The 12,872-nt window shown below is 33.7% G+C and overlaps 1 protein-coding gene and 1 long non-coding RNA gene across 43 annotated transcripts; both read left to right on the plus strand.

Moving 5' to 3' along the window:
* Window positions 1-1,011: 1,011 nt before the first annotated feature.
* LOC140011208 (uncharacterized) lies at window positions 1,012-3,517 on the plus strand. 42 transcript variants are annotated; one of them, XR_011818504.1, is made up of 8 exons: window positions 1,012-1,152; window positions 1,248-1,315; window positions 1,459-1,498; window positions 2,023-2,056; window positions 2,466-2,517; window positions 2,658-2,701; window positions 2,945-3,111; window positions 3,237-3,517. XR_011818504.1 is itself a non-coding variant. In XM_072059921.1 (8 exons), exons 1-7 carry the CDS (start codon window positions 1,143-1,145, stop codon window positions 2,960-2,962), a joined length of 288 nt encoding a protein of 95 aa, XP_071916022.1. In that variant the 5' UTR covers window positions 1,012-1,142; the 3' UTR covers window positions 2,963-3,111; window positions 3,237-3,517. The 42 variants fall into 42 exon arrangements, 9 of the variants coding, with proteins under 9 accessions (XP_071916022.1, XP_071916015.1, XP_071916016.1 ...); XM_072059921.1 differs by having other exon boundaries at window positions 2,020-2,056; window positions 2,466-2,536; XR_011818476.1 differs by having other exon boundaries at window positions 1,636-2,056; window positions 2,466-2,701.
* Window positions 3,518-7,061: 3,544 nt separating this feature from the next.
* LOC140010894 (uncharacterized) lies at window positions 7,062-12,639 on the plus strand. Its single transcript, XR_011818080.1, has 2 exons — window positions 7,062-7,429; window positions 12,430-12,639. It is a non-coding gene; the product is annotated as an uncharacterized lncRNA (long non-coding RNA).
* The last annotated feature ends 233 nt before the right edge of the window (window positions 12,640-12,872 follow it).

Here is a 12,872-nt window from a genome sequence, read left to right on the forward strand (position 1 = left end):
CTCGTTAAAATGTAGTTTAGATGTCAACTTTTTTTAGAGATAAATTTAATTTAAAAAAGTGTATAAATGCGAGAAAAGGTAATAATTGTTAATATATGTATTCACGTGATAGATTAGGTGTGATTAAGATGTATTAACAAGTGCCAATTAAACACCTGTTAGAAATTTTATAAAATATTTTTGTTTTAATTTGGTACTATTGTACTAAAAAGTAAAAAGTAACTTAACAGATGCATTTACACCAGGCTAATTTAGTTTATGATATAATAGTAATCTCAAGAAGTTGTAAATTGTGAAAATAGGTGTTTTCGATTCCATGCTAAGAAAGAATTTTTGCACTCTTTTTCCTTTGTTTCTGTTGTTGTTTATCGGAAGTAATCTAAGAATCTTCCATTTTCCTTTTTTTTTTTTTGTTTTGTTTCAAATCTTCTACATTCATTAGTTTCTGTTGAGACCATCATTGAGCGATTATGGTTGATACACAGCAGATTATTCTCATGTTCGTGAGTTTTGTAGTTTACAAGTGAAAAAAAAAAGTTTAGATGAGTATTATATAAATATGCTTATTTTTCTTCTCAAACTTTTATAGTTTACAATATCACATCATCAAAATAGTTCACGCGGTATATAATATTCTTCAATCAAGAAAAAGATAAAAACAATTATTAATATAAATGTACTAAACAATATAACATCTTTTAGATATGTTAATTCATTAACACATATGTACTAAATGTGTAGGGGTGTGCCAAGCAGTTCCGTTTTTTGTGATGTGCTTAAATGTTATTGGACAATTTGTGGTCGTCCTTGCACGTGACAATTGCACGTGTTTGTGCAAAACAAAATTTCCGAATGAGAATGTTGTTATATATTTTTTAAAAGAATGCTACATTTTTTTTATTTCTTATTCTTATTATAATAACTATTTACCTTCACTTTCGTTGTATCCGATTGGACCGCTTTAGTATTTGTCTTTTGCCATTTCCCAGATGTATTGGGACTTGATTGTGGTCATTGTAATAATTCAGTTCGGTTGACCATAAGGACAATTGTATTACAATTTTGCCCTCCCATTGCATTTTTCTTGCCGATGACAAGAAATTGGTTTTGGTTTTACCGTTTTCTTCATCTTCTTCGTGCTCATGTCAAGAGGTAAAATTCTACTTACCCTTGGGTTGTATTTGTAATATAACATAATTCCATTACTGTTGACGGCTATTGAAAGGAGTTTCTTGATTTGACTGTAGCACTTTCTTTGCTCTGTCCAACCCACCGCTGCCGGTATTGTTGCCCGGATTTTCTGCTTATGCTAATGGTTAGTGATGTGTTTACTCTTTGCATTCCTTTTTTGTATAATTGTTTATAGCACGACATCCTATCTTCTCTCTTACATGACTGTCTTTGGTAGTTGCTTTGCTCTGTTCTTATTTTCTCTTTTATTGCTCTGTTCCTTCGAAGCCTCTTCTTGGTTTTGCTATTCTTGATACAGATTGGTCAGGTGAGCTTTTTCTTTTACTGAACTATCTCATCTATAATGTTGTTTATTCCAATATGTTTTTTGGTCGGTCATTCGTGGACTAACTCAGCTTTACTTACTTTGTTTATGGGTGCTTTGTATTTTGCCGTTGCATTAAGGTAAGCCTATTTTAAATTTCCTGTCTTCTTTGATTCTTTATTCTACCTTTCATTTATCCATTATTTGTTCTTATTTGTGTTCTGCCTTTTCCCCCTGTTTTCCCTTTACATTTTGCATGAGCTTTCTTCGTCTGTGGTTGCTGTAAGGAACTTTCTTTCTTTGTCACTAGACGCTTGCAAATTGGACTGTTCTGTGAGCCACCGAATGTTTTGCTTGCATGCAACCCACTCAAAAGAGTGACAATAATTGTGCTTTTTCTTCAATGGTTGGGCCTATTTCTCTTTTCCACCTTGCCTAACCTTTTAAACTATACCTGCTCCTTTGACTTTGCCGTCGATTTTCCTTCTTGTTCGTATGGTGTTAGGAGCTGTTTTTCTTCTCAGAAGGTGATGGGATTTGGTGGATGACGGGCTCAAGAAGGTAAGGGGCTAGTAATCTTCTTCTTGGTTACTCTTTCCATTTTTCTCTTTTTCCTCCATCTCCCTTTTCCCTCCTGCCTCCCTCAAATAATAATAGTTAGTTTCTTCTATTTTTTTGCCTTTTTTTCCCTAATCTTTTTTTTCCTTTGCTAAAAGCAACAAATCATTTTCTCCTCTCCTCTGCGTCTCTGTTTGTTATGTTCTCAGATTTTTTCCTATTAAGAAAAATTCATTTTTTTTGGGCTTTGTAATCACTGAATCTCCACTGTACTTAATTTTTTGACATGCTTCATTTTTTTTCCCATTTTTTAAGGATTTAGCTTGCATGTTTCATCAATAAATATTTTCATCATTTTAATCTGGACTCGGAGTAATAGCTACATTTTTTGTCCATTTTTTCCTTTTGTTAGGTGGGAAAAGATGATGAAGATTGGAGATGAATTGATGATGATTTTGATGGAGGTTTCGACATTCATCCATGGTTCCAGATGTTTTACTGGAAACATTAACCTTTACCCACCATGTGTGTGTGTGTGTGTGTGTTTTTTTTACAGTTTCCTTTTTCTTTTCCAAAACTCACTTTCTTCTTGTTACGATTGCAGGTGTGAAGAGTTGGCATTCTCACCAATCGGCATATATTTCAAAGGTAAGGCTTTAATATTTTGCTAAGTAATTATGCAAGGAAAATTGTGTTAAGTTGACCAGAGTAGTTGTCGGGTTCTTAGATTAAAAAATTTGTAGGATCTTCATGTCATGGTAGTTTGAATTATATTTCTCTTTCATAGTTTTTTGTACTAGAATTTCTTCTTAACTTTTGTGTGAAAGAACTGCTTTTGATGGCTTACTTGAAGAAAGTAGGAGTAATTGAAATTGATATTATAAATCTAAGGAGTGGATGATGCCATAGAGCTGACACTGCAACCAGAGAGACTTACAACATGCTGTTATGGCTTCCACTTGAAATCTGGAGGTGGAAGAACTACAATTGGACTGCAAACAACAAAATTCAGGGTTGGACGACCACACCATGTGTATGTATGGAACATAAAATGGGAGGTATGTAAGTGCCACCAAATTTTGATGGTTAACACAATAAATTGGTTATTACTTTATTTGATAATTAGAATATTTTGTTACAGTATTGCGATCCAACAAGTTGTGCTGACATATTTCTTGCTCAGGTAGACTTCACATAAAGGGCAATCTTCAGCACCTGAATTCAAGTATTTGTAGTGATGTGAAGCTAGGGCTGCAAAGAAAAGAAAGGAATCATCGCGTTCTTCTTACTCTAACATCACGCCAACTCTCAATAACCAATACAAGTTAGGGCATAATTGCATTGATCCACCGCGCGTAGCGCGGAGACCACCTCCTAGTTACAAACTACTTGTATAACTTTATAACATAAATTTGATACTAAAATATTGTTTATGTGAGCACGTAATTGTCAATCTTGTTAGAATTATGTGGTGTTACATCAACCTTGCAACTTTTTCTTATTATAGCTACCAAAACTACAGATCATTCTCTACTACTAAGTACTAACATCTTTTGCTAGGGGCAGGCAAAATTATCCGATAACTCGAAAACCCTCCATATTCAATTCGATCCGATCCAAAAATTAGAATATTTTGATCGGATCAAAAGACGGTCAAATACCCGCGCTAAGATGCGGGCGCGGGTTAGGGGTCACATAATTAAAAACTTGTGGGTACCCGATTCACCCCACATATATATATATATATATATATTTAAGTTTTTATTTTTATACACATACTGTAAAATAATAATTTAGAACTAAATAAGTAATTTCATTGAACAAATTGCATTATAAATATGAGAGATTATAGTTTATTTATAAGATTTATTTATAGAGGTCATGATCTTATGTTTTATAAAAAGGAGTTTAATTAATGCGGAACATATATTTAAAAAAATGTACTAGTTATTTCAAACTTTTATTGTTTTTGAATTCTTTTAATTTTTTTCCTTTATCTTGTATTCTCTTCGCTTGTTTATTTCTTGGTGGAAGACTTTTTTTAAGAAAAAAAAAATCTTTATTAAATCTTAGATGAATGTGTAAAATATAAAATAAAATTAGTATAAAATTTTTTTTAAAAAAAATTAAATGATAAGTGAGGCAGGACAGATATCAGTTAACTCGGATACCTGTCGATATGCAGGATGAGCAAGGGTCAGAAAAATGACTGATCTACAAAATGCAAATCAAGTCATCCAAATGGTGTGCAGGTCATTCAAATGGTGGACGGATCAGAAAAATGACTGATCTACAAAATGCGAATCAAGTCATCCAAATGGTGTGCAGGTCATTCAAATGGTGGACGGGACGATATCTGACCTGTACCTACCCCTAGCTTTTGCCCTTATCCGCGTGCGTGGGATGATAACCACGACGTAGTTTGTGTATTGGTCTTGGTCTAGGCAGTGGTTGCTTTAACTGCATGTATGGGCTGTGGTGGACAAGGATAGTTTTGATTGGATTGGGAGAATTGATTGTTATGCCTAGGATTTACTAGTTGAGCCCCCAACTAAAACTGACTCTCCATTGCACGATGCGAGTCCTTGCTTTTCTAACATCAAGTAACAATTATCAGATTCAAATGACTTTAGTCGATTTGATAGCCCAAACCACATAATTCTTTGCAAATAGGATCCTCTCAGTTCATTTGTTAAAGTAGTTTTGTCAGCTAAATTGCTGACCAATTCCTGACTTGAATGAGCCATTAGCACAGATGAGACACGACATCATTGACATCTTAGAAAACCCTCTGGAGTTTGTTTTATTTGATTCCATGTCAACCAGAGACTACATTACATTCATTCACCAACATCAAATGCAGTGTTCGCTAGATAATCCTACATTGTTTTTGGTCTTTCGGTTACACAATGTTCATGTGATTTTTTGCCAATTGACAAATCAAAACTGTGACACTCCAACTTCGCCTCCTAGCAGCGTTACATTGGTAGTGGGCTACCTAATTCTCGCCGTGATTCAATTAACTAAGGCAATAGCTTATTTATTGAAATACAAATCTTTTATTAAATTTTACAATGGAAAAGTTTCAACATACTATAGTGAAACATATCAAACATTCTTCACTCCTAATCTCTTTATTTGAGATTCAACAAAAGTTCGATCTAATGATTGTTAGGTCACTCATATGGCATCTCGACACTCAAATCAATATCTATAAAATCTGTTAATATTGGAGTGAGTTAACATAGTTCAGTGAGACCCATGCGATCAAGTTTCAGATGTATAGTCAAACCTAAGAAACACAGATAAATCATAGTACAATAAAATATATGGCACTGATCGTTGGTGATGACTTGATTTCCACCTTATACCACCATCACGAATCCAGCCTCCTACTCCAAAATAATAGGTTAGTTCTGAAAGTGCCTTTCATTCTTGGCCCTATAAGTGGACAACCTCTTATTCAAGTATTGAGTTGCAGAACAGTGTGCGCAATGATGTTTGATAAAGCCCTTGCTTGCTTGATAGATCAAGGCACAATACAGGCATGATCACTTGTAACAGTCCAAAAAAATACACAATTGGTATGGTCAAACACATGTAGTCACAATATCATTCTTTAGTAAAACAAGTTCATGAGCATTTTCTGGTGCAATAAAGTACACAACCAGCAATTGATTCAATTCACTTACAAACCGATTCTATGATCAAGTACAATCATAATGTATATAATATAACAATCACATTTAAGCATATATAGTCATTCATCACTTGAAAGTAAAGGCATCCATTATGGTAGCATTTAGACATACTAAATTAGTAATTTTAAATTTCACTTGGTTTGATTTAGGCATGGATTTAGCACAATTACTATATGGAGTGTAGATGTAGAACTATATGCTTATAACACAATAATATTTGAGCACTATAATATTTATGTGGGCACAACATGTATCTACACGAATGTAAATGCGCACTCACTTGGATTTTCTTAGTGTTAGATAAGATGGATTTTTTTCCTGATACTATCTTCTTATTATGACCTTCTTTTCCTATTTTCTTCGACACTCTTTGCTATTTCTTTTCTCTTCTTTATCTCACTTTTCCTTACCTTCTTAGAAGTATAGGTGTAGAGTTTTTAATTTTGAATGTGTAAATAAAGAGGAGGGCTCTGTTTATAAGAAGATAGGATGGTGATGAGCTAGCAGGAGAACGATAGAATTGTGACACGTCTTAGGATCATGACACGTTTCATGCTTGGATGAGGTGACATGTGTCACGGGTTGTGACACGTGTCAAGCTAGTGAAACATGTCACTTCAAGAAGAAATGTGGAAAAATTATCTATTATTTGCATATTAGTCCATAAGGTCTAAGTGAACTGTATTAAAGTCACAGATAGTTCAAACTATCAGCATTCAGGACTTATTTTTGTGTAATATCACTGAAGTAAATGTGTCTTGAGCTTTTACATGTCCATTTATTAAAAATTATCCTGAAGTAAATGTGTTTTGAGCTTAAATGTGTCTTGAGCTTTTACATGTCCATTTATTAAAAATTATCTCTTAAGTAAATGTGTTTTGAGCTTTTACATGTCCATTTATTTAAAATATTACACATAAATAAGGAAGTACCCAGCATTTGGATTCAATAAAAATAGTTTCAAGACCAATTTCTTAAAAATATCCCATATTTTCTCAGACCATTTAACGAGTTGCAAATATTAATAACTAAAGAAGATTAGCAACCTATTAATGCCATGAAAATGATATTAAGACATTCTATTTCTCTATTTACTTTTAGTCTGAATAGCTTAGTAGTAGTAGTTTAGTTACCTTAGTAAACAATAGATTATTACTTATTAATCAAAAGAGATACATAATTGTGTTATTAATTATATTATTAAATATAGATAATTGGACTATAACTAGGTTGTTATATTGTATATATATGTACTATATACATGTGTTATATATATATATATAATTTCTTTATTTTATATGTGAGGGATGGGATAGGTGTATTTGCCACGTCCATTGCCCTGTTTTAAGGCGAGGGGAATTTTCTCCCCTAGCCTCCGCGTCCATCCCAGTTCTCTCCCCATGGAGCGGGTGCCCCCTGTTGCTACCCTTAGAAAATATCGTGAATTCCTGCTAGGTTTGTAGATATGTGTGTATGTATGTATGTATATATATAATTTCTTTAATTTATATACAGGGGATGAGACAGGTATATTTTGCCCCATCTATTGCCCTATTTTAAGGCTAGAGAAATTTTCTTCCCCAGCCTCTATCCCCACCCCATTTCTCCCCCCGTGGGGTGGGTGCCTCTTGTTGCTACCCCTAGAAAACATCATGAATTTCTGCCAGGTTTGCAGGTAAAGCTAATCTATATGCTACTTTCCTAATATGTTTCAGTGTCTCAAATGGTCATATATATTTAGGGCTTAACTTGCCATCTTTTCCATGCTTGATGATTCATTCCTTTAGAAAAACTTTATCCCCTTCCAAAAATTCTAAATCCTTATGCTGATTGTAAACATAACTCTTTAATCTACTTTGGGCAATGGTCAGTATTTGTTTTATCAGTTTTACCTTTTCAATGGTATTTTCTATCTAGGGACTGGAATTTGGTACAAGAATCTTCCTTTTTTCAACTTTCCCCAAATATATAGAGGATTGACACCTTTTTCCATATGGCGCTTCATAAGAGGCCATGCCAATAGTGGACTGGTAACTATTGTTATATACAAATTCTGCCAAAGACAAATACTTGTTCCAGTTTCCCTTGAAATTCAACACAAACGCTCGAACATGTCTTCTAATATTTGTATGGTCCGCTCAGATTGGCTATCAGTTTGGGGTTGGGATGAGATGCTAAACTTTAATCTTGTTCCAAGGGTTTCTTGTAATAGTTTCCAAAGTCGTGAGGTAAATCTTTATCCCTATTGGAAGTAATATCACAAGGTATTCCATGTAGTCGAATTATTTCATCTACATACAGCTTGCCTAACTTTTCTAGAGAATATGTCATATTCATAGGTAGGAAATGAGAGGAATTGGTAAGCCTACCCACTATTACCCATATTGCATCATGTCCTTTTTGAATCTTTGGTAATCCACTAACAAAACCCATGGTCACTTCATCCCATTTCCATTTTGGAATCAGTATAGGTTGGAATAACCTAGATGGTTTTTGGTGTTCTACTTTCAATTGTTGACAGGTCAAACAAGTGGATATATAACATGCAATATCTCTCATCATGTTGTTCTATCAATAATATTGCTTTAAGTCCCTGTACATCTTGTTTCCTTTAGGATGTATTGTATACTTTGAACAATGTGCCTCTTTCAAAATTTCTTGTTTAATGTAGTCATCATTTAGAACACAAATCCTATTTCAGAATTTTAGCATCTTTTTTTCATTAATTTGAAAATCCACTAGCTTTCCACCTTTACTTTTTCCTTTAGGTCTAGGACTTCCTAATCTTGTTCTTAAACATCTCTAATTCTATTATATAATTCAGTTTGAATCCTAATGTTGGCACAAGTAATTCCTTTTTTATTCTTAATCAGCTTCCAATCACCTACATGTTCTAGTAGTTCCCATTCCTCTATACTAAACATGACTATTTTAACTTTTCGACTTAAAGGATCCACGACAACATTAGCTTTGCTGGGGTAATAATTGATGGTACAATCATAATCTTCCAAATATTTGATCCACTTTCTTTGCCTCAAGTTTAACCCTTTTTTTGAGAGAAAATCTATTTCAAATTCTTGTGATATGTAAAAATTTCAAAGGTTACCCCATGCAGGTAGTGTTTCCGTTTCTTAAGGGCGAAGACAATTGCCGCCAACTCTAAATCATGTATGGGGTAATTTGGCTCATAGCGTTTTAATTATCTTGAGGCATATGCAATAACTTTTCCTTTCTGCATTAGTACACATCTGAATCCTTCCTTTACGGCTTCAATATATACTAAAAATTCATCTTTTCCTTCTGGCAATGTAAATATAGGGGTAGTTGTTAGGCGCCTTTTTAATTCTACAAAACTTTGCTCGCACTGTCATTCCATTCAAACTTTGCTTTCTTTTGGTCCAATTTTGTCAAGGGTACAGCCAATTTTGAGAAATCTTACACAAACCTTCGATAATATCCTACTAGCCCCTAAGAAACTGTGAATTTCCATTTTAGTAGTTGGCTTTTTCATGATAAATAGCATCTATCTTAGGAGGGTCAATTGCAATTCCATTGCCAGATATCACATGCCCAAGAAGGGAAACTTTTTCCAAATGAAACTCGCATTTAGTAAACTTGGCGTACAACTTATTATTCCTCAACGTTTACAAGACCCTATGTAAATATTCCTCATGTTCCTTTAGGGATCTTGAATATATCAAAATGTCATCTATGAAAATCACCATGAATTGGTCTATATAAAGTCGAAATATTCTATGCATTAACTTCATAAATGCCATTGGCACATTGATTAATCCAAACGTCATGATGACGAACTCATAATGACCATAGTAGGTCCTAAAAGCAGTTTTTGGTATATTCTCATTCTTTATCTTCAATTGATAGTAAGCTTGCCTCAAGTCAAACTTGGCAAATACTTTAGAACTTTGCAGCTGATCAAATAATTCATCTATTAATAGTAAAGGGTACTTATTCTTTACAGTTATACTATTCAATCCATGATAATCAATACACAATCTTAGGGATCCATCATTTTTCTTAACAAATAAAACTTGAGCACCCGTGGTGATATACTTGGCTTGATAAACCCACTTCCTAGCAGTACTTGTAACTGTATCTTAAGTTCCTTCAATTCATCTAGTGCCATTGTGTGGGATGCCTTTGAAATTGGTTTATTTATAGGTACCAAATCTATAACAAATTCTATTTTTCTATCTAGAGGTAAGGAGGTTGATTCTTCAAGAAATACATCTGAATACTCTTTTACTATTGGAACTTTGTTGTTTTCTAATTTCTCTTTTCCTTGATTCATTAGTTAAGCTAGATATCTAGTACAACCTTTCCAAAGTAGTTTTCTAGCCTTTGCTTCTGATATGATTACATTTGAACATGGCATTTTCTTTCCTAGATGTTCTACCTCAAGTTGCCTTAGTGGATAGAACCTTACCACTTTGGTTTAATAGTCCAAATTTGTATGGTGACGAGCTAACCAAACCATTTCTAAAATGATGTCATATCTTGTATAGACAAAACTATTTAAGTCTGCCATTAATACTTGGGCAGCAATCTTAATATCGCAAGGTCTGAATACTAACTCCATGATCATATGTCTACCAATAGGCATAATCACATCTAACTTATATGGTAGTTTATCAATTTTCTTTCCCATTAGTTTTGCAAAAATAGGAGTAACAAATGAATGAGTTGATCCAAAATCTAAAAGCACTTTGGTTATTCGTTGGTAGACTAGTATCGTACCTTCCACAATGTTAGAAGCCTCTACAATTTCTTCTCCTTCCATGGCAAAGACTTGAGTTTGAATCTTGGGTTTGTTATTTAGGTTATTCTTTTGTCCTTGAGAGGCATTATCTATTGCTCGCATTCTTGGGCAATCATTGATATAGTGTTTCTCACTCCCACATTTGATACATTTTCTATATTTCAGCCAATATCAATCATCTTCGTGTCCTAATTTCTAAAAATATGTGCAAATGTCTTTCTATCTGTCTTGACTATTAGAACCAGACTTTTCTTAGATAGTTATTCATGGCTTGTTCTTGAGGTACCGAGCCTTCTGGGTCTCTTCATTAAATTTTAACACTTCTTTGACCTATCCTACCCTAGTGCGATTATGAAGGGCGGGTTTAACTTGAATTCCTACTTGTCTCCTAGTTTTGCTAGATTCTACTCTAGAAGTTAGCTTTGTTGTTTTTGAAGAGGTCTCTATCACACTGGTAGCTAATGCATCATGAATTTCCCAACGTAACTCGCTAAGAAACCGTTTAACATGATCTTCGCCAATTGCAACTAACAGGGGTGTAAATTTAAATTTAGAAGGTTTTGTAAACATGGTTTCATATTGAGCTACAATTATCCTTTCTTGTTTCAAGGTAAGGAATTCCTCTTCCTTCTTTTCTCTAAGATGATAAGGGTAATATTTGTTGTTCAATTCTCTAAGAAAATTTGCCCAAATATGTAGGGTATTGTTTTGTTCCTACTTAAGAGAAATGGTCATCCATCATTCCCAAACTATGCCAAAGAGTTGATAGGTGGCTAACTTAATTTTGCACTTCTTTGGGTAATTTAGAACTCCAAATATTCCTTTCATCCCCTCCAACCAGCTTTCCCATCACTAAATTCTCCATCAAATTTTGGTGGACAAAACTTAAAAAACCTTTCCAAAATTACATCATCAACTGAATCATTGTTTGGTGGCAAATTCAGGTATATTTATGGGTTTACCACATGATTCATTTGTTATTCCATAATCTGGCTGACCTTATTTAGAGTAGTAATAATTCTATTTATCAAGTCATTACTCCCTCCCCCTGATAGTTTTATTAATTTTTTGCTTCGAATCATCCTATTTACATAAATAAAACTTTAATAAATATGCATGGAGAGTAAATATTTACAATATCACATTCCATATATATTAGTACAAGACTCATACAGGACATCAAGCAAAACATACCTTTACAAATATGTGCCAAAATTTTTAAAGTACATCATTTATTTTATTTATATTGTCGAACTATACAGACTTAGATACAATATTTCATTAGTCGGAAGGAATATATGGTTTGTTAACTAAATTTTGGCTCTCTGACCTCCTAGTCTATTCCTTATTATAGTTGCTTTCTGCAATAGCATAGACATGCAATATTCTTGACTACATTGTCCTAAGTTTATTCTTGTATTTTTTGTCACTGCTAAGATGGTTACACCCTTTTCTTGCTCTAGTACCATGTTTTCTTTTCATAATGATTCTAATTTTGCATCCTTTTTAGAACAACATTTTGCCAGATATTCACTATATTTTTTGTAATAGCTTACTTTGTCCTTCAAAGTATGTGCTTCAAAATCATATTTCTCTTACAAGGCAGTCAACTCATGTAACTATCCTTATACCTGAAATTTATTTCAAAGGTTAATCCTTGGTACAACTCCATTTCCCATGTTGCTTGAGTAAGTAATTGGAAAATCTTATCATATTTCTTTTGCTTCCAACTTAAATTTTGCTTGAGTTGTATGATTTCTTCTACCAGTTCATTCATTAACTGGTTCTTAATATCCTACCTCTATAAAAGTTCAGTTTTTTCTTTTTATAACTCAAAACTACCTTATTTAAATAGTCGCTTCTTTCTTCAACCAGAACCCCATTCCTTATTGCAGGTGGAGGAATGTAGATATCGTTCGACCCCCTATATCCATTTGGAAAGTATACTATAGTAAGGGCTTGATATGCATTATAATTCTCCATGGTTGATACGTTTTCACCCTTACTTTCATCATCACTATCTTCGACAAATTTGTAATTATCTATGTCTGCCTCGTCCTTATATGGATCTTCTTCTAGGTCCTTTTCCAATGATGGGTTAAGTAGATCTGAGTCCATTCTTGCAGCCACAAATTTTGCAAACTTATTATAAAGTAACTAAGAAAAGTTGAGAAAGCAAAATGAACAATTAAAACCTAGATGTTCATCCCTATCATAGTGCAGTGGCTTCTTTATCAAGATCCTTTCATATCTTTTTTCCCCCTAGAACCTAGGCTCTGATACCATTAATTGTCACACCCCAACTCTACCCCCAGTAAGGTTATATTGGTAGTGGACT

This window comes from Coffea arabica, chromosome 7e (assembly GCF_036785885.1).
Source record: "Coffea arabica cultivar ET-39 chromosome 7e, Coffea Arabica ET-39 HiFi, whole genome shotgun sequence".
Classification (NCBI taxonomy): domain Eukaryota; kingdom Viridiplantae; phylum Streptophyta; class Magnoliopsida; order Gentianales; family Rubiaceae; genus Coffea; species Coffea arabica.

Excerpts from the sequence above, each read along its gene's own strand:
- LOC140011208 (XM_072059913.1), top strand. The coding sequence starts at position 1,091 with ATGACAAGAAATTGGTTTTGGTTTTACCGTTTTCTTCATCTTCTTCGT. Across the intron at positions 1,316-2,019 it reads ATTTTCTGCTTATGCTAATG|AAGGTGATGGGATTTGGTGG; the intron begins GTTAGTGATGTG and ends TTTTCTTCTCAG. Across the intron at positions 3,112-3,240 it reads TATGGAACATAAAATGGGAG|ACTTCACATAAAGGGCAATC; the intron begins GTATGTAAGTGC and ends TTGCTCAGGTAG.